Below are 22,235 nucleotides of genomic sequence, written 5' to 3' on the forward strand. Positions count from 1 at the left end.
TCTAGGACCCCTGATGACAAGGAAATGTATGTTGTCACGTCCTCAGCAGATGTTTTGGGGAGTATCTCACAGGGAGGGCTTTTTGAAGTTAGGCTAGATTTTCTCTATGTATCCTGTACCCTCAGATGAATAAACTGAGTCAGTTCTGCTGCTCTGCCTGGCCCATGTCTCAAGTTTATTTTGTGCTCTTCCGTTTGGTGCACTATTTGATTGCTGGCAATCAAAGAAGAAAAAAATAGCAAATAGTATGCTTCAATCTTCATTCAAACTCCGTAATTCTTTCTTCTTTGTGGATAGCATTTTGCATCACAAGGCCTTGGAGATGTCTTACATCCTTGTATTGCTGAGAACGGTTAAGCCTATCAATATTAGTTATTGCACAATGTGGCTGTTATTGTGTACAACGCTCTTCTGGTTCTGCTCACTACGCTCAGCGTCAGACCATACAAGTCTTTGCAGGTTTTTCTGAAGTCAGCCTGTTCATTGTTTCTTATAGCACAATAATATTCCAGTATATTCATATACCGTAACTTGTTCAGCAGTGAGCTGATAAAAGGCTTTAGTAGGGTGATTCTTTGATGGGCATCTTCTCAATTTTCAATTCTTTGCCATCACAGAAAAAGCTGCTATAAATATTTTTGTGCATGTGGGTCCTTTTCTCATTTGTATGATCAAAGATCTTATTTCCAAGATACACAAGGAATACATTAAATGTATCATGAGTGGTTTGCCATTTCCTTCTCCAGTAGACCACCTTTTGTCAGAACTCTCCAATAAGACCTGGCTATCTTTGATAACCTGGCATGGCAGAGTTCATAGTATCATCAAGCTCTGCAAGCCTCCACCATGACAAGGCAATAATCCAGGAGATAGTTTTGCTGAATAAATTATTATTATTATTATTATTATTATTGTTTTGTAATCCTGGCTCCTTTGCCTTCCAGAATATATTCCAAGTCTTGTTCTCCTTTAACTTGGAAGCCACTAAATCTTCTGTTATCCTGACTGTGACTCCATGATATTTAAATTGTTTATTTCTGGCTATTGAAGTATTTTCTCTTTGATCTGAGAGCTCTGGAATATGTCTATTATATTCTTGGGAGTTTTCATTTTGGGATTTCTTTCAGGAGATAATCAGTAAATTCTTCCAATTTCTTTACCCTCTATATTTAAGATGCTGAAGCAGTTTTCCTTGAAAATTTCTTGAAAGATGATGTCAAGGCTCTTTCTTGTGGTGCCATCTCACCACAATACATACTAACTGCAAAGCCTGTATTCCCCTCTGTTTTTCCTTCTCTAACTAGAAGTGGCAACAGAGAGTGACAGACACATGGAGAAGCTTCACCTCTCTCCAACTCCAGTTAACCTTGAAGGAATAGCTGCCACTGACACCCTTATCAAAACCACAACAAAAAGCAGTGATCTGACCCACTAAAGAAGAATCACCCTGCTAACGCCTTCTATCAGCTCACTGCTTCTAGCTATCGTGGTTCAGACGAAATGTTTTCAGTCCCCTGATGAGTCTTCAGTTCTCCTTCTCAAGTTCCTATGCCAGATTCCTTTCTCAGGTTTCTCTTCCTTCAATAGCTTAGTGATGGTCTTGACTTTCAGTGACTCACCTTTCAATTAGAAAGGTAACAACTCCACAAAATTCTCCTATGGTTAAACATGATATGGTATATGATTGTGATGGAATGCTATGTACTATAAGACACGATAAAGATGTTCTCAGAAAAACCTTGGAAGATTTACATGAACTGATGCAAACTGAAATGAGCAGAACCAGGATACACATTAACAGCAATATTGCATAAAGATCGCCTGTTAATAATGGAGATGAAAGGTAAGCAGCTAGGGGTCTCAGGAAAGGCTTCCTACATAAGGTGATATTTGATCTGGGTCTGGAAGGAAACCAAGGACACTAAGAGGCAGAGATAAGGGAGGGGTCTGGAGATGGGGAGAGCAGCCAGGTATGGAGGACAGTCAGTACAAAGGCATGGAGATGGGAGCTGAAGAATCTTGTTTGGGGAACAATATGTAGGCCAGTGTAGCTGGATCTTTGAGTGCATGGAGTGGAGTAAAGTGTGAGAAGATCTGGAAAGGTAGGAATGGGGCCAGGTGATGAGGAGCTTTAAATGCCCAGTAGAGGAGTTTAGATTTGATTCTAGAGGTAATAGGAAGCTCTTGGGGCTGATTGAGAGGGCAGAGTCTGGAGAAGGGGTGATGTGATCAGATCCTCCCTTTAGAAAAATTGTCTTGGAAGCTGAGTGGAGGCTGCATTGAAATGAGGAGAAACTTTAGACAAGGACACCCATCAAAATGCTCTTGTCCAAAGGAGAGGTGATGAGGGCCTTAACTTGAATGGTGGCTGTGGGAGTAGGGAGGAGGGTATATGTACAAGAGAGATATCTTGAAGGTAGAAGCAGTAAGATTTAAGAACAGATTGGCTATATGAGGTGAGGAAAAGTGAGGAGTCCAGAAAAACACCAAGGAATGAGTCTGGGTGACCAGAAAGATGGTGGTGCCTTCAAGAGTATTAGGGAAGTTCGTAAGAGGGGAAAGTTGGGGCAGGGGTGAAGGAATAGAATAAATTCTGTTTTCAACATGTTGACTTTGTAATGCTTATAAGACATCCAGTTCAAGATGTTCAAGAGGCAGTGGGTGATTCATGAGCAGAAGTCAGGAGAGAAATTAGAGCTGCATATATGGCTCTGGGAATCATCTGCATAAAGACAATAATTGACCGTGTATAGGAACTAACGGAAATGGGAAATAAGATCACCAAGTGAGATGTTATAAAGCAAAAAGAGAAGAGTACCCATGGCAAAGTCTTGGAGGACACTCATGGTTATTTGACATGACATAAATGTTTGTTCAGTCATTTCAGACTCTCCATGATCCCATTTGCAGTTTTCATGGCAAAGATATTGGAGTGGTTTGCCATTTCCTTCTCCAGCTCTAAAATGGATGAGGAAACTGAGACAAACAGGGGTAAGTGACTTGCCCAAGGTCTCACAGCTAATAAATGTCTGAGGCCAGATTTGAACTTACAAAGATGAGCCTTCTATCTATTGTGCCACCTAGCTGCCTCATGACATAAATGAAAACCTAACAAAGGAAATTAAAAAGAAGTCAGAAAGAGAAGAGGTGAAACAGGAGGGAAGATTGTTATAAAAGCCTAAAGAGATGTTCCAGGAGAAGGTGATCAATAGTGTCAAATGCTGCCGATGAAACTTTGGGGAAAGGCCATTAGGTATGACAATTAAGAAATAACTGGTAACTTTGGAGAGAACTGTATCAGTTGAATGATGTGTTCAGGAGCTAGACTGGAGAGGTTTGAGCAGCAAGTTAGGGAAGAGGAAGTGGAGGCATAGACTACAGATTGTAGATGGCTATTTCAAAGAACTTAGTCACACAGTGTAGGAGATATGTAGCATGATTGTTACCTGTGGATGATAGGATCAAGTGAGGAATGTGGTTTTTTTTGCTACAAATAATATTTTCCCCCACAATTATATATCAAGAAAATTTTTAGCATTCATTTTTATAAGATTTGAGTTCCAAATTTTTCTCCCTCCTTGCCTCTCCTCCCCTTTCTGAAAATAGTAGACAGTTTGACATAGTTTATACATATGCTATCATGTAAAGCATGTTTACATACTCACTACAGTTGTGGAAGAAGAAACAGATCAAAATGAAAAAAAACATGAGAAAGAAAATAGTAAGTGAGAAAATATACTTTGATTTGTATTCAGAATCAAGCTGTTCTTTATATAGATATAAATAGCATTTTCCTTCATCAGTCCTTTGCACTTGTCTTGGATCATTGTGTTGCTGAAAAGTTGTCATTCATAGCTGATCATCATATGATATTGCTGATACTGTGTACAATGTTTTCCTGGTTCCACTCATTTAATTTTGCATCAGTTGCATAAGTCTTTCCAGGTTTTTTCTGAAAGGTGCCTGTTCTTCATTTCTTATTGCACAATTGTGTTCTATTACATACATACAGCAGCTTGTTCATCTGTTCCTCAACCGATGGGCATCCCCTCAATTTCCAATAGTTTGCCACCGTGAATAAAGCTGCTATAAATATTTTTGTCCATGTAGGTCTTTCCCCCTTTTTTATTGATCTCTTTGGGATCCAGGCTTAGTAGTGGTATTGCTGGATCAAAGGTTATGCATAGTTTGGTTACCCTTTGAGTATATTTCCAAATTACTCTCCAGAATGACTGGATCAGTTCTCAAATCCACCAACAATGCATTAGCATCTCAATTTTCCCACAACTACTCCATTCCAGCATTTGTCATTTTCCTTTTCTGTCATATTAGTCAATCTGATTGGTGTGAGTTGGTATTTCAGAGTTGTTTTAATTTGCATTTCTCTAATCAAAAGTCATTCAGACCACTTCTTTGTATGCCTAGAGATACTTTTGATTTCTTCATCTGAAAATTGTCTATTCATATCCTTTGACCATTTATCAGTTGGAAAATGGCTTGTATTCTCATAAATTTGACTCAGTTCTCTATATATTTGAGAAACGAGGTATTTATCAAAGACACTTGCTGTACAGATTATTCCGCGGTTTCTGTTTGCCTTTTAATCTTGGGTGCCTTGATTTTGTTTGTACAAAAGCTTTTCAATTTAATATAGTCAAAATAATCTAGTCTACATTTTTTAATGCTCTCTATCTCTTGTTTGGTCATGAATTCTTCCCCTCCCCATAGATCTGACAGGCAGACTATTCTTTGCTCTTCTAATTTGATTGCTTCATTGTCTATGGTAGCTTTTAGCAAGATGAAGTTTACTTCCTTATTTAATTAGGTGTATTTTGATTTTACTTTGTCTAAGACCAGGATTGCTACTCCTGCTTTTTTTTTTTTAACTTTAGCTGAAGCATAATAGATTCTGCTCCAGCCCCTTACCTTTACTCAGTGTGTGTCTCTGTGCTTGAAGTGCTTTTCTTATAAACAACATATTGCAGGGTTCTAGTTTTTGATCCACACTGCTATCTGCTCCTGTTTTATGGGAAAGTTCATCCTATTCATATGTATGACTACTACTTGTGTATTTCCCTTCATCCTATTCTTCCTCTGGTGTTGCAATGACGGAATGTGTCAGGGATTGTGGCTGGTGCTGCAGGAGACCGTAGGTATCTGCAGGCTTGTCTGGTGCTGAGCTAGGGCCCTAGTGGTGGTGCCTGGCATGTCCTGGGGGCAGGTGGGGTTTTTCTGTATTTCCCTAGGGCTACATTGATGCACCTGGAGTTCTGGCCTCGGCAGTATAGCCCTATCTGGGGCTATACTGAAGCAAGTGGTGGTGCTGGGAGTTGGAGTTTGCTGCTTCCCTTGGATATGCTGAGTTGTGTGTGTGTGTGTGTGTTGTGTGTGTGTGTGTGTATGTGTCCTGGTTATGGCCTTTGCCTGCTGCACCATCCTGGGGCTCAGGATCTCCTACTGGTTTGCTGAGGTGGGGCTTGCTGCTGGCTTCCTGTCCTTGAATGCACTCCCTTTTTACCTGAGTGAAACAAACCTTTCTTGTGGATCCTATAAGTCTCCAGGGTGAAAACACTGCTCTTCCCCTTCTTTCTGTGGGCTCCACTGTTCCAGAATTTGCTCTGGGGTACTATTTTATGATTGTTTGGAGGTGAATATGTGAGAGCTACAATGATTTCCTGCTTACTGTGCCATCTTGGCTTCCAGAAGTCCCAAGGGAGGATTTTGAGTCTTCATATTTATGTCACAATTCATTTTCTGCCCAAAGCTGTTCACATTCCATCTGAATGCTATGTTTCTTTGCATACATGTAATGAAGGACTGATTAATAAGCCCAGTTCCTATGAGCCTTAGCAGAGTGCAGCTGATGCAGTTCGTCACGTGGAAGAGGCAGGGGAGTCTGCTTTAGGAAAATTGTGATGATTGTATAATGCAAATGCCTTGGAAAGGCATTTGGAGTATGCATATTTTGGAATGTGCACTAACATTCTTTCACACATTCTCCTACCCATTAATCACATGGTCAATAGCAGTTGCTTTGTGTGGCTGCATTTGGACGTGAATTTGGTGGAAGCTTTGTTTCTAGAAAGTTTATAAGGTGTGTGAGCCCACTGTCTCCCCAGGGGCCAAGAAGTTATAGGGGAGAGTAAGTGGTTGAGGTGATGGGGTGTTTGTATTTGTTTATATCTTTAAAGTAAATATTCCTTTGCAAAAAGCTAATTGATGTTAAGTAGTTAAATAGTGCTGTGGCTCCAGTCACCATAAAAAGGATACCCCAACCCTGAGGGTTACCTCTAGGAAGATGTAGCAGCCTAGTGCTAGGAAAGTGGGCCTAGAATACTTGTTACATATCTATTTTACTAGTTTTGTTTTTTGTAGTCAGAAGTTCTTTTCTGGCTCATTTTAGGCATCCAAAGGTGTGTTTGCAACAATGGCAATATCTTATATCCCTCAAGAGTTGTTTTAAATCTTTTCTTTATACAAAAATACGTTTTTTTCACCTTTTCTTCACAGAACTATTCTTTGTGAAGAAGGCCTTAAAGGGACTTTTAAAGGTACATTACCTCAGTTCCCCATTGTTTCCAGCCCTGTTTATCAATCAGAGTTGGGGGAGGCTCTGGTAGGAAAGGAGATGCTAAGTCTTCAGCTTTTTGTATCACCTGCTCTTTGTCACATACCCCAACCTGCAGATTGTCATGTTCTTCCTACCTTGGGGAGGAACTGAGACACAAGGGCCCAGTCTTTCTGCTGAGGTGGACTTATCTGATTTGTCTTAAAGTTACCTGTAAAAGCCCTTGCAGATCTTCAGTGACCAGCCTTTAACGTGTTACTACCTTGACATACTTATAATACAACCCATTTAATTTCATTTTTCCTGAGTTTTGCCTCCTTAATCAATGTGAAAGCCCAAATGAAGAATTTTTCTTTTATCAGGACAGCATAGCTTATAGGAGAAGAGAAGGGGAATGGCTCACTTATCAGAAGGTTTTAGTGGGAGGAGGAGCTTGAAAATCACAGCCAGATAAGCAAGCAGGAAAATGGTCCTAAGGTACCAAGGGAGACAGAAAAGGAGAGAGAGTGAGCAAAGGTCTAGTTAAGCCAGAGATCTAAAAATTAAGAGCTGCTTACATGTTAGTCGAGAGGAGTATTTTGTGCCTAGAAAAATCTTTCTCCTGATTTCTCTATTCAGCAGGGACAGCACACCTAGTCACGTAACATTAGATGTCTCTTTCTCTTTATTTCCCCTGTTTCAGGAAATGGGCAGTCCTTATGTCAGACAACTTTCATTTTGCTGATCACACACAGCCAGGCTCCAGGCACACCCTATACCAACACTGATCCCAAAGCTCAGCTCTGTGAGGAAGGAGACAGAAGGTAAAACCACAGTGCCCAGATTGGCCAGGTAAGGGGTTGATGGCACCTCTTCAGGGGGGTGGGCGCCTTGCTTTGTCCAGGGGCAGACCTTCCCCTCTCAGACAGTCTGCTTTATTTCTCTGATTGCTTAAAATCTTAGCTTTGGCTCCTGCTGAGTCTGGGTGAAGTACATGTGTGTTGGCCGAATCCCCACTTCCTCCCAGAGCCCCAAGGTTGGTTCCTAGAAGACCATCCCTTCTCAAGTGTTTGGTTGTCCTTTCACACTTTGCCAAATTTGTGAGTGAGGATGTTCTTGAGAGGTGGTGGGTGAGGAAGAAAACCTGCACTGGATCAGCAAATCTAAAGGAAGGAACAAACAAATCTGCCTATAGATTTGGGTCAAGGTCATTACTGAGTTGAGGTTTGGATCATTATAAAAAAACAGGGACTCATAGCAAAGTCATTACCCTAAAATGAAAAGCTAGCCTTACCCTTAACAGAGAAGGTGGTGTTCTCAGTGTTGTAGTTGAAAGACCAATTTCAGTTTCCCCAAAATGTCCCCCTTTCTTTTTCCTGCCTCAAATACCTGTTCCAGATCTCATGATTAGACACTAATTTCTTTGGGGTAACCATTGCTTTCTCCAGGTGTCCTCTAGCTACATTCTTTCCTAGAGGAAGATTTACTTAGCCTTTCCCAAAGGAAGGGAAGAAAGCCAGCCCAGGCTCCCCTTCCTTTGACCTTCCTTCTTGGTACTCTGGCCATTCCTCTCCAATCCTGGGTGTTCCCAACAGCCCCCTGGAAAAAAGAAAGGGGGTGAAAAAAGGAGGCAAAAAGGCATCAAAGGCAGACTGAGCTCACTTCACAATTTTGTTATACTCTGCAGTGAGCCAGCTAAGAGTAGCCAACCACGGCTGCTGTGATACTCACAAAGAATACCTGAAATAATAGGGGAGGGCCATGTCATGGAGCTGGAAGGGCCCTGTAGGAGCAGCTATGTGGGGCTGGATGGCTCCATTTCTCCAAACTAAGAAGTGTGTGTGTGTGTGTGTGTGTGTGTGTGTGTGTGTGTGTGTGTGAAGTGGGATGGGGGAAGGAGTAGAGAAGATTGGCCAGGTCTGCCACCAGGAAAGTAAGGGATAGAATGGAGAGCCAAAGCTGACGGCCTTTTCCTTACAATGAACTTGGAGGCTTTCTTTATTACTCTCCCATGTCTCTCTTGTGATGAAGACAATTTTGAGGTCTTCTCTCTGGGAATTCTGTGACTATACAGTTTCATCTCCAAGCAGGGCCACTGTCCCAGGGAAGCTGACATCTGAGCATCTTTGATGCCCCCAACCTTCTCTTTCTGCTTTCCTCCATGAGCTTTCCTTCTTCACCAGCAACCCAGAGTCCTAATGCTGCCCTATTTCTCCTGTCAGAGAGTAAAGTCATCTAAAAGACTCACCCATAACTGCTACAAAAGTATTAGAGTTGCAGTGTATTATCATCCTGCCCACAAACTGTGTGTCCTCTATAACAGGATCTCAGGGAGAAGGCAATGTTTAACTCAAAAGAATGTCCTACCAAGGAGAGAATTTCAGGAAGAGGAAAGAAGACATTTTAGGAGAAGAGATTTGCTTGGTATCCTTTAGACCCTAAGATGTAATGTGGCTAGACCATCTGCCGTGTTCGTGAATAAGGAGAGTATTAGATAGACAGACCCTTTCTAGTCGTGGAGGTATTTAGGAGATAGTTTCCATTCCCTGTGTCTACCCTTCCCCCACAGACTGGTGGGAGCCCTGGACTTGGGTACAGCCTGTCCTTCCCCAGGCCATAGGAAAAGCTGAGGGCCTCTGCTTTGACTCCCTGCCAACACTGGGGTAGACTAACCTCTGGCTTTAGACAAGTCAATCCCTTCTATCCCTGGTTTACTCTTCTACTGTTTTTGGACATTGAGGGTTACATTGAGAAGCAGCAAAGAAAATGACGGTTCCAAATGTTTCTTCTTTAGGGTTTTAATTTTCTTTTGTTTTGTTTCTGTTTGAGAGAAGTGGCTACATTTCCTGTTTAGTACTTTCCTTTGGCTCCAGAATGAGGCTGTGTATGGGGGAGCAGCCTAGAGGCTTCTACAGGGGGCATCTATAGCCTTCCTTATATCTCCCTTTTTGCATGGATCTTTATATTTGAAAATGAACAGTCTTGCTGTCACACATACTTTGCTCTATGTTTTAGAGAAAAGCCAAAAAAGCAAGAAAGCCATTCATGCCCCATGAATGTAATCCATTTGGCAACACAGGACTGGACTAGATGTCTGAAACCTGTCACCCTCCAAGAGTTTGGTCAGAGAAAGACAAACATGATTAGGTTGTGGCCATCATTTTATTTCTCTCAAAGCAAGCAGTCATGAATTGCATGGGAGCTAACAGTTTGGAATTGAGAGATCACTTTGAGTCCTGGTGTAGTTTATATGTCCTTTGAAGAGTAAGTGTTCCCAAGGGGTGTCAATCAACTCTGATTGGTTAACACACTGGGAGTTGGGCTATATTAAAATGAAGGTCTTGGGGAAAGGGGTCACCTAAATCTTGGTCAAAGAGACATCAATTTCCATATGACCTGTCTTGACAGTAGGGAGAGTCAACATTTTCCCAGACCTGTCAGAGCAAACACAATGAGCAGGAATACACCCATTAGCCCAAACTGAAGAGTTTCCTTTACTACCTGATTAGATGTTAGTTTGGGTAAATCTTTAAGGAAGAGTTCCCACATTGGTTGGTTTCTGGATAAGGAAGCAGATTAAATTACTTTCTGGCCTTGAGTTGGGTTTTGACCAGGATAAGGAGAATAAATGCAATATCATTATTAATAATGTTCTTCAGAAGAAGAAACTGAACTTTGGAAGAAGAGGCTGGGGAAAACTCTGAATCTCGTTTTTCACAAACCCCAACACTGATTTTTACCAGTTGAAAAGGAATGATTTTTCTACTCTCTTAATAAAGAAGGAAATAACTCTTTTCCTAAAAGAAAGAAAGGGATTTTGTAACCTCAAGTTTGCATATAATGGCTTCTTAGCAAATAGGGTTTTCCTTAGTTACCAGTCACCCTTGGTTACACATGGCTTTTAGCCAAGGATTTCAAGCCAATGAAGATATTTTTACACTATGCCGAAACACAGAAGATTATTTATCCCTTTTTAAATTGACCACGTACTTTGCTTCAGAGATGGAATAACAAATGTTTTCAGTTTCATATTGCAGAGATTACGTATTTGGATGCAGTAACAGCAACATGTAGCAAAGCCCACATTATGGGCAGATAATCTGTTTAAAATCTAAAAATCCCTTTATTCCCATACTTTCTCATATTTTCTTATTTGAACTATGTGGAGAAGTGAAGACATGAAGAAGTTAGTTACTTTTCTTAGATGTTATAAAAACCCCAGACTCAATTTGGAATTCAGTCCAAGACTGGACTCAGTGAATTCCCCAAACAAGAGTTAACTAGGTAATTATGAAATCACAGTTTTTGGAGTGAAAGAAGAGATACCTTTATGTGATGATTCTCGCAAGAAATGGGTGTGCAGATTCTTTCATGGAACTCACACACCCATACTGAAGTAGAGCAAACAGTTGTATAGGATTTCTTGATTTTAACCCCCAACTTGTCCCAACATTCCTGCACATTCCGTGTGCCATCTGTGTTTATAATATCTATTATTTCTACAGAATCTGTGAAAACCAATCTCTTCTGTGTGGGACAGAGACTATTTACTCAAAAATAAAAAGACTTAGATACCTTGAAAGTAGAAAGGAGTTTATTGCTTTCTCATGAGAAAGGGTACTGCCCCTGGTCTCCATTGCCAGCCAGGAGAGAACAAGTTCGATACAGAAATCAAGGCTTGTTTATACCCTAATGCGAGCTCCTCCTCCCTAACCCCTTTCCCCTTATCCCATTGGCTGGGCTTTCTGGGGGTACAATCTATTCATGGAGACACAAGTTTGCCCAGAGATAAGACAAGGCAGGAAGTTTTGCAAGGGCAAGCAGTTCAGGTTGGGGGTGGAGCTATTCTTTCTGCTAAATACTTAAAAGCAGGATCTGAGAAGGGAGGGTTTTGAAAACAACAATACAAGAACCATTAACAAGAACTAATGACCCTTTGAGGAGGTTTCACTTCTGAGAGATCATCTCTCACACTTCTGTTTGCATATTTTGTGTAAACCAATAAACCAATAAAACAGTAAACCAATCAATCAATCAATCAATAAAGTAATAAATCAATTAATCAATAACCTAATCTCCCCCTCCCCCACCGTGTTTCTATCAAACCTGTGGAAACCAAACTGTTAATATTTCTCACATTAGATCACACAGCTGTGAGTGAGGAGACTGGGAATGGAAGCCAAGATTTCTGACTCAGTTTCTCCTCTTTTCCCAAGAGGAACTAGTTGGTAGATATACTTTCATAGCCAGTAGCACTGTGCAAGAGTGTCAATGTCAATAACTAAATTAGGAAGTGATCTTTGTGCCTTCAGGTAAGTTTTTGGCACAATATATATATATATATATATATGTATTTTTGTGTCCATTGTCAAGAATGTTGACCGCAGCCACCAGAGGGACTACCTGGCTCTGATTCCATGGTTGGAGCCTATCCCCAACCCACTGGTTTTGTGAAATCCTCCCTGCTGCACCTACAGCCCACTGTCCTGTGAACTCCCCTGCCCTCTCTCTTTATGGACCTTCAATTATTATGCAAAACAACTTATGTGACAGCTTGCAAGGCTATGCCTTCAGTGACACTTCCTCTCTGTTGAAATGTATTTAAACCCTACAATGTCTGCTTCTCTTTGGCTCCCTAGTATTTGGTCCTGGAATGGTGCCCAGAAATGAAATTCCATTGCCTCAGTTGAGGACCCTTGTTTTTGCTACTCTGGTAGTCCTTTGTATTTCATGTTGACAGATAAAATCTGTTTTGGGCCTTGCCCTGGTCAATAGGACAAGCTCAGGAAATATGGCAAAAGTTGTTTATTGTTATACCCATGCAGTGAGCAGCACTGATTGCAAACTGCCACAGCTTCTATAGACAGGAGTAAACAACTTCCATATAATAGCAAAAAAAAAAAAAGATGCTGATTGGTGTATGCATGAGGAAATGGGTTTCATGACATGTCATCTTTTCCCCATGTCTAAGTATGCATGCCCGATACTTATTTTCAGGCTGCTGTTTCTCATAGACTGGCTGCCCAAATACCCAATGGTAAAGCAAAGTTTAAACATGGAGTCACTATAGTGTAATGTTGCACGCTCATAAAACGTTACTCCCCAAAGCACAAAATCAAAATATGGGAATCGCAAGCCTACTCTTAAATTCTCAAAGTTTTAATAGGATTGTGATGTGTTATTGGGAGAAATATCTCCTCTCTGAGTTCCCATTGTGGGTAACTTCTGCCAAATATATATTTACCATATTGCAGAAATTATAAACTTCACTAATGTGATAACATGTTTCATGGGTATGTAAATGTAAAGCCTATATCAGATGGTGCGCCGTCTTGGGGAGGGGGGAGAAAAATTTTCAACTCAAAAGCATATGGAAGTGATTGTTGATAAATCCAAATAAAATTTAAAAAAAAAAGAAAGTAAGGCAACTGTTGGGCACAACAACAACAAAAAATAAATTATAGAGGTAAAAATGTAGGTTTTATTATTATGCTCAAGCATAAGCAAAGAAGATCTGAAAGCCAATTATAACCCTAGCCTTCTTAGAGACAAAATTGCATTAGAGTGACAGAGGAACAATTCTTTTATATGCTGCAATTGTGCACTTTCCTCTTAGATCAGAAAGTTAAAAAGAAGATAGATTGATAACCCCACACTTCCTTCAATGTTATGAAAGTTGAACAAATGTAGCTACTTGTCACATATCTGTGTTTTGGGCTTAGAACACTGCACTATCTATAAGCAAGGAGTGTCATTTTATATTTAACCTCACCCAAAAGAGGGAAATGCAAAGCTGCATAGAATATTGGGTAGACAGCTGGCCTCAGAGATGGGGCACAAGGAAACAAGGAGACAAGGAATTCTGGTAGAAGGACACAAGATCTCTGCCATCACTGAAATATACTGATCATGTGACTCTGGGCAAGTCACCTAACTTAGTGCCTCAGGAAAATTTCTTCAGCTTGCACCTTGCAGAGCAGGTGCTGACATGTGCCAGTAGAAGGAGGCTCATCACGAGGAATTTACTAACTCTGATGAAAACTACTCATCATGTTCAAAAAAATAAGGGGAAGGTGGGGAGTGCCAGACAAATGGAAACCAGAACTCTTTCCTCTGACAGAGATTTCAACAAAGAGTTAAAGTACTAGGGGGTTTTAAAATCTCAGTTAACCACTTCTAGATTGGGAGCTGGGGGCACCAGAGGCAGGGCACTCAGGGCTGGCCAGAGGCTCAGCAGCAGCTCTTGGAAGGCAAATCCTGACCCTTGGTCAGGTCCAGATGAGTGAAGGGGATGAAGCACAGACATGGCCTGGAGGAAGTGGCTAAACAACAGCTGGTAGCTTTAGGCCACTGTGCCATAAGGGAATAGGTCATGGCTGGTGAAGAAGTTATGGTCATTTTTAGAAATGGCTGCCCTTGGTTGGCATCGTCACAATAGTGATGGGAGAAGGCATAGAGTAAGCGTTTCCCCTGGAAACATTTGGAGAGAGGACCAGGCCAAGAGAACCACGCTTCCAAACCCTGCATCTGCTCTCTGCTACTTGGTCTCCCTCTTTTCAGTCTCTCCCTTCTCCTGTCCATCCTCCACACAGTTGTCAAATTGATTTTCCTGAAGCACAGTCTGAGCTGGTCATTCCCTTACTCAATAATCTCTATTGGCTCCCTACTACCTCCACAATCAAATATACAACCCTCTGTTTAGCATAGAAAGCCCTTTGCCACCTGGCCTCAAGTTACTTCTCTTATGATATCTGTAGTACTCCCCTTCCTGCATTTTCCAGTCCAGTCAAACTTGTCTTGCTATTAATCACCCATTCTACACTATCTCCAGTCCAGGACCCTGTGAAGGCAAGTGATTTGGCCAAGCCCACAAAGCCAGTTAAAGGCAGAGGTGTGGACCAGATCCTATGTCTTCTGACCCTGAGTCATAGTCTCTTTTTACTTCAGCACAGTTGACAATGACTTCAGCTCTCATTCTTTTTCCACAGAAGTTGTACCCTGTAATCGTCAAAGGCTATAGTGAAGACCTCTTCCCCGACAACATGAGCAAGAATGCATACTGTGGTAAGCACACACCCAGGACTCCCCTGGACAGGGTTAGAGTGGGAGGTGAATGAAATCAGATAAGATTCCCATTTTTTTTGGCCAACTAGGATTTTGGTCCTTTTCTATGTAAGCCAAAGCTGCTCTGAGCAGCATTCTCCATTTGCCTGGCCTTCACTCAGTTTCTCTTATTTCTTTATTTTCCTGTTTCCTTTATACTCTTTAATTCATTCTCCTTTTTTTCCTTCCTGTATCTTTAACTGGTCCCCTCATTGTCACAACAACAACAATAGGGAAAAAAAAGTGGGGCTAAGAGTCTGTTTGCTTCCTCCATCACTAAAATGGTCTCTACTGGATGAGGTTGGCCATAGCCAGGACATCTGGGGGTTACCACTCTGTGTCTAAGCTATCCATTCATTCCGACAAGATGTTGTGCTTCTGTAGTGTGAAATAGGGAGAAGAAATAAGAAGATGGCTTCTATAGTGACTAATATATTCTTTGTGGGAAAATATTCCCTGCTTGTTTGAGGGCATGACTATAAATGGACTGGATCAGCTGCTGACATTCAGGAGGCACCCTTCCTTCTCATATGTAACCCCATACCTCAGTCCTCCATTAGTGTCCACCCCTGAGGGGAAGAAGGGTAGTGGAAATGCCAACAGTGTTAGGTTGAGGGCCAACAGAAGATGGGAGAGGAAGACAATGGGATTAGCTACCCCCTCCACCTAATTAGATTGTCCTGTGTGCTACCACCCTCCAATTTTTATCTATCACCTGTTAGCTGTTTTTGTCCCAGGGGAAAAATACCTCATTTTGTCTATTCTCATGGCTTAATTATTGAATTGCCAGCGCATTGTGAGGTCTACCAAGAATGGTTATTGTTATGTGCAAAATCTTAGACCCCTGCCAACTGCAGACAGCTCTTCATCCCTGGCTCCATCCTTGGAGCGTTTGCTGCTTAATTAGTTACTCACTCTCTTCTCTCTTTTGTGCATTTTTCCTCTTGGCTTTTGCCAATCAATCAAAGCAATGTTGGATGTGATATTACAGCATTTGATTTTTTCAGGTTTTTGTTATGGTTACTCAGGTATGCTTAGATATGGCTTCTTCTTTATGAAAGTCTTTATTTTCCATTCATGCATACAATTATTCATGCATACACACATAACAGTTAATATTTACATAAGGGCTTTTGGGTTTGCAAAGCACTTTTCACAGGTTTTCTCAATTGGTCTTTATAACACTCCTGTGTGGTAGGTAGTTTTATTATTCCCATTTGACAGAGGAAACTGAGGCTGAAACAGCATAGATGACTTGCCTAGGACCACATAGGTAGTGAGTATCTGAGGAAAGATTCAAATTCAGGTCTTACTGATTCCAGTTCCATAGTTCTATCTATCATGTCAGATACCTACCTCTCTATATAAAATATCTCTGGACATAGTTCTGTTTTAATTAAGAAAGGATTCACTGCATGTATAAAACTGTAACTGTTAGTACAAGGCAGGTAGGACAAAAACCAAAAGAGTGACAGAGACAAAAAGCACTACATAAGTTTTAAGGATGAAAAGTTCACCTTGGGCTGAGGTCATTAGGAAAGATTTTAAGAAAGGGCTAAGCCCTGAAATTGGTCTAGGTTCTAGAGAAGTAAAGAACAATCTGACATTCTTTACGTGAAGAACAGAGTGAACAAAGTCTTGGCAATGCGAATACTGGCAGTGAGTCTTGAAAACAATGAAGAGACTCACCGGATTGGCAAAGAGAGGATAATCTACGAAAGAGTGGGTTACAAGATTAGAAAAGTAAACTGGGACTGGATTATGCAGAACCTAGAATGTCAGGCTAAAGTATTGAGTCTTTATCCCATATAATAAAGTGTTATGAAAAGCCATGAAAGGTTTTAGAAGATGGAAGTAATGTGATGAATATGGCATTTTATTTTAATTCATAATAGTATTTTCCCCACAATTATATGTGAAGAAAATTTTTAGCATTAATTTTTACTAGATTTTGAGTTCGCAATTTTTCACCTTCCCTCCTTCCTCTCCCCTCTTCTTAAAATGGTAGGTAGTTTGATATAGTTTATACATATGCTGTTATGTAAAACATATTTCCATATTTATCACAGTTGTGAAAGAAGAAACAAAAAAGTCATGAGAAAGAATAAAGTAAGTGAAAATAATATGCTTCAATCAGCATTCAAAGTCCATCAGTTCTTTATCTGGATGTGGATAGCAATTTCCTTTGTGAGTCTTTTGTGCTTGTCTTGGATCTTGTGCTGCTGAGAAGAGCTGAATCATTCATAGCTGATTATCACACAATGTTGCTGTTACTGTGTACAATGTTTTCCTGGTTCTGCTCATTTCACTTTGCATCAGTTCATGCAAGTCTTTCCATGATTTTCTGAAATCTGCCTGTTTATCATTTCTTATTGCACAACAGTATTCCAGTACATTCACATACCACAAGTTGTTCAACCATTCTCCAATTGATGGGAATCCCCTCAGTTTTCAAAATTTTGACACCATGAATAAGACTGCTATAAACATTTTTGCACACGAAGGTCCTTTTCCCTTTTTTGTGATCTCTTTGGCATACAGACCTAGTAGTGTATTGCTGGATCAAAAGGTATGTATAGTTTGGTTGCCATTTGGGCATAGTTCCAAGTTGCTCTCCAGAATGGTTGGATCAGTTCACAACTCCACCAACAATTCATTAGAGTTTTACATTCTCTACAATGTTTAACATTTTCCTTTTTTGACAGAGTAGCCAATCTGATAGGTGTGAGGCAGTACCTCACAGATGTTTTAATTTCATTTATGTAATTAAAAGTGATTTAGAGAAGGGCTTCTTAAATTGCGGGTTGTAACCTCATATAAAGTCATGTAAGTGAATTTGGGGGTTGTGAAAAATTTGGCAACAGTAAAAGATTTCTGAATGCGTAATGACCAAAATCTAATTCAAAATCAAGCATGTAATGAATCCAAGGAGTTTCTGGCAGTGCTTGTCCATGTTGCAGCATGCAATTTCATTGCAGCCTTGGTTCTGAATACACAACACGTACACTTTATACTGTGCATGCCATCATGCCATGCAATGCCATGTATGTTGCCGGAAACACCTTGGCTCAGATTCAAGATTTGTATGTTATGAATTGCAGTGTTTTTACTGTACATAAACAATCATTAGATGAATTTTTGCTTTGGAGTAGGACAAAATTTCCAACAATTTCTGAAATGGCCCTAAACATATTTCTTCCATTTTATACTCAGTATTTATGTGAAATGGCATTCTCAGCATTGATAATTACAAAATCAAAATATCAATCAACTATGAACAATGTTGAAGATGCTCTATATCCTACAGTATCAAATATTCCACCAAGATTTAATTCTTTATGTAAAAATAAACAAGCACATCCATCTCATTAGTATGCAAATTTGCTTTCTTCTTTAATAAATGGTAAAATCATATGTGTACCAAAGAATTATTTTAAAATAAATTTCTTTATGATTTATTATCAGTAAATGTTTGATTTATATACCTGTTTTATATTCCAATATACCCAGGGTCACATAAAAATTTCTTGGGTGAAAAGGGATCACTAGTAGAAAAAATTTAAGAAGCCCTTATCTAACACAACCTCCTCATTTTACATGTGAGGGAACCAGGGCTCCCATAGGTGAGGTGACTTCCCCAAGATCACACAGGTAATAAGAAGCAAAGCCAGCATTACAGCCCAGGTCTTCTGGTTCTGAATCCAGCACTTTTCCCATGACACCACTCTGCCTCTGTGGATTGAGAAAAAGAGATTAGACTCCACTTATAGAAATACAATAATAATCCAGGTTTGAAGTAGGGTATTAGGAATGGGAATCAAAAGTTAAGGACAGAAGAGAGAAACATGTAAGTTCATTGACAACACGGTCTGTGAATTATTTCCCTTTATAGTTCTCTCCAGGCTCAGTGCACTGCCTTGCACATAGCAGTCACTCAACAAATGTTTTGTTAAATTATATTAAAAAACCAAAAGTTTCATGAAGATAGATAAGGTTAGTTCTAGAAGCATTTGAAGGATTCAGAATGGGCAGATGAACAAAAGAGTAAATACTAGGTGCCAAACATCAATAAGGTGAACCTATATCTGAGCCAGAGAGTTATGTGCTTGTTACTACTGAAGGACATAATGCCATTGTGCATGTGACTCTGAGGCTGAAGCTAAGGGCAGAGACATGGCTGTCCTGGGTGGAAAGGGAGACTGAAAGGACAGCAGTTGAAGGTAGAGTTTAACCCTGTCACTCTCATTACCCACACCTCAGGTTATGGACACCAAGACCCCAGCAAAAATCAACTGAGACTTGTCCTGGTGGGTAAAACAGGAGCTGGGAAAAGTGCAACAGGGAACAGCATCCTTGGTAAACGAGCATTTGAGGCAAGACTAGCAGCAAAGTCGGTGACCAAGAATTGTGCAAAAACAAGCAGATTGTGGAATGAGAGAGAAATTGTAGTTGTGGATACTCCTGGGATTTTTGACACTGATGTGTCTGATGTGGACACTTCAAAGGAGATCAGCCGCTGCCTCATTATGTCCTCCCCTGGGCCTCATGCCATCATTCTGGTGGTCCCACTCAGTCGTTATACCAAGGAGGAACAAGATGCAGTGAAGAAGATCCTGGGAATTTTTGGCTCCAAAGCCAAGAAATATATGATTCTTTTATTGACCCGGAAGGATGATTTGGAAGGTGCTGATTTGAATCAATACTTAGATGAAGGTGGGAATGAAGCTTTGAAAGACCTGATTGGCTGGTGTGATGGAAGATACTGTGCATTCAACAACAAGGCCACTGGAAATGAGCAGGAGAATCAGCTAACAGAACTTCTGCTATTGGTTGAACAAGTAGTACAGAAGAATGGAGGCTTTTGCTACACAAACCAGATGTATCAACTGGCAGAACAGAATATTCAGAAAGAAACTGAAGCATTGCAAAGATCCTACAAGCAAGACCTGGAAAGACTGAAAGAGGAAATAAGACAAGAATATGAAGAGGCAATCAGAAACTTACAGGATGAGCTGAAGCGAAAAGAAAGAGAAAAAAAAATGTATAAGGAAATTGCAGAAAAAGAAGCTTTCTATGAAAACAAGCAAAGAGATGCCAGAAATGAGGTTATGAACTTTAATTGGTTCCTTGAAAATTTCCTGAAAATCTTGGTAGCAGCTTGTCACATCATTATACTCATATTTAAGGATTAAGGAACTTGATAAAACTATTTTATGTTTTCTGCTACTTTTCCAGCATCTTCCTTCTCTATTGGTTATTAATGAATACTCAGGCATCACAAGTCCATCCTACCACTCATGTGTCCAAGAATAAAGATAGTTGCAAACTTTTGTTCATAACAGCTACACTAATATTTAATAACTAACATCTCAGTCTGAAAATAAAAGGACAAATTATTTTCCTGTGAAAATCCAGAAAAGGAAGTTCTAACTCATTCTGAACTGGAAAATATCCCTCCAAGATTCAGAGGAGGAAAAAAGGAACAAAAGTCAAGCACACAAATAGTTTTCAATATTTCTCCATCCTCTCCTCCCTAGAAACAGAATGTATTCTCTGTGTTGTGACTCTCACTCACATTTCTATTGTTGTCCTCATCAAGGGACATATAATAGCTAATAGCTAATATGTGTTTAGGAGTTTAGGGTTTGCAGAGCACTTTACATAATGTTTACTTACAAACACAGCTACATATAAACCATGTCATCTGATTTGACCATCATAATAACCTGGCAAGATAGATACTATTATTATCCACATTTTATCAATAAGGAAATTAAATCTCAGAATCTAACCTTGCTCCTGATAACAGGGTTAGCAAGTGCCTGGGGAAAGATTTGAATTTAAAATTTCCTTTCTCTAAGTCTGACACTCTACTCACTACACCACCTATTTGCCCGTTTTACATTGTCCATTATGTCCTTGCTATTTATCTTAACTGAATAGTACTTATGGAGGGAGAAGATGAAATCCTATTATATTCATTTTTCTTAATCCTAAACTGGAATTGCCCATAGGTTTTCTGCTTCCTAATGATCCTTTCTCTCTCATTGTCTGCTCATTTAAATTGACAAAATTCTATATCATTGACTGTCATGTTACTAGTCATTTTGTCGACAATTCATTTATGTAGCTCTTTAAGATTTACAAAACCTTTCCTCCCAGAAAATCTCTGAAATAATATTGCAGATATTACTCTTACTTTACAGGTGAAAAAATTGCAACTCAGAAAGAATTGGTTTTTCCCATTGTCATGAAGTTGTTAGTGTCAGGGTTAGAATACAAGACTGGATTTCTTCTGATTCCAGTGTCCTTTTTACTATACCACATCACCTCTTTCATTAAACAACTGTTTACCAAACATCTCTGAATTCAATCTTTCCTGTGCCAGTCATATTCAGAGTATAATGATAGGGCAAGTGGAATGTTAAATCCCTATACATCCATAGTCAGTGACTCTGACCCAACAGATGAGAAAATGTGGTTTAATGTGTTCATTTCACTCTGCTAGTTGAACTGCATGATCTTAATAAAATTTTATATTTCTGATTTTTTTTGACAATACAACTTTAATTACTTTTCATAATCATTTCAAAACTTAAATAAAAATGTGACTTGTAAGGACTCCATCAGCTTCATGTATTTCTCATACGCACCAACTTTCAAAAGGAAAAAAAGATTTTTACCTTGCTGCATAATTATCTCCCGATAAGCACTTGCTTTCAACAGCAAAGATCCCAAACCTACGAAGGTACAGCAAGAACATTCTTCCTTGACATCCAGTATTGGATTTAGGGGATTTTACATACAAAATCCTGGCAATGTTTATCCATTCATATCCTCTACTGGATTTCATATTATTGCTATTTTGGGGAGGAGGGGGGAGAAGAATTTGATCTCTGCTTCTGGGGCTTTTACAAACAGTAGTGATGTCTCCCCATGCTGGTTGCTTAGATCCCACTCTCCTGGCTTTCCTGATACTGGCTGAATTCACAGAAATATTACTGATTCTGAGCTATTCCTAGGGTTTGTCTGCTGAGGGCAGGGGGGGAATTCAGGCAAAGGGATAGGAGAAATATTAATTCTATTTTTGCTACTCCCTAGAAGGATTCTTTTCCTTTTCTCCAAGAATGAAAATCTTAAAATTAAAACTTTCAAACCTTCTCCAGTATGGTCTAATGAGTAGGTAGGTAAGCAGAATGGCCACCTTAGTACCATGGTCTCTGACAAAGTCCTATTAAAATTTCAAGCGTTATCTGTCCTTTCAAATTCTGATTAACTAAGGATGATGGTGCTAAGAGCCATGCATCCTGTCAAGGAGATAAACAATGATTTCAGTTCCAAGGTTCACTGTTGTCAGGGAAATATTAGCAAACTTTTAACATTCCCATCCCTCTGGTAAAAATATGTACAGAAATAAAGGGGGAAATTATTTAACTAAATATAGTAAGCACAAAGTGCATAAAGGATTGGGGAAAATGTTTTCATTAAATCTGCTCTATTAATTAAGCCTAGTAAAATATTTGTAAAAATGTTATTTTGTATTTAGGGTTTCTTGAAAGAAAAGAGGAAAACTCTGAACATTGGT

The 22,235-nt window shown here is 39.8% G+C and overlaps 1 protein-coding gene across 3 annotated transcripts in view; it reads left to right on the forward strand.

Annotated features, from left to right (window-relative positions):
• LOC110201974 (GTPase IMAP family member 4-like) overlaps window positions 1-22,235 on the forward strand; it is a 46,326-nt gene that overhangs the window by 16,930 nt on the left and 7,161 nt on the right. The window contains exons 2-4 of one of the 3 annotated variants that reach the window (XM_078152854.1): window positions 7,251-7,399; window positions 14,536-14,611; window positions 18,911-19,755. In XM_078152854.1, coding sequence (XP_078008980.1) covers window positions 14,590-14,611; window positions 18,911-19,755 — 867 coding nt within the window. In that variant the 5' untranslated portion in view covers window positions 7,251-7,399; window positions 14,536-14,589. Of the gene's footprint in view, window positions 1-7,073; window positions 7,400-14,535; window positions 14,612-18,910; window positions 21,273-22,235 lie in introns of those variants that run through there. The other 2 variants (XM_020977924.2, XM_020977923.2) reach the window with 2 other exon arrangements.

The sequence above is a fragment of the Phascolarctos cinereus genome, unplaced genomic scaffold (assembly GCF_003287225.1).
Source record: "Phascolarctos cinereus isolate Bilbo 61053 unplaced genomic scaffold, phaCin_HiC Scaffold_1;HRSCAF=81, whole genome shotgun sequence".
In the NCBI taxonomy this organism is placed as follows: Eukaryota; Metazoa; Chordata; class Mammalia; order Diprotodontia; family Phascolarctidae; genus Phascolarctos; species Phascolarctos cinereus.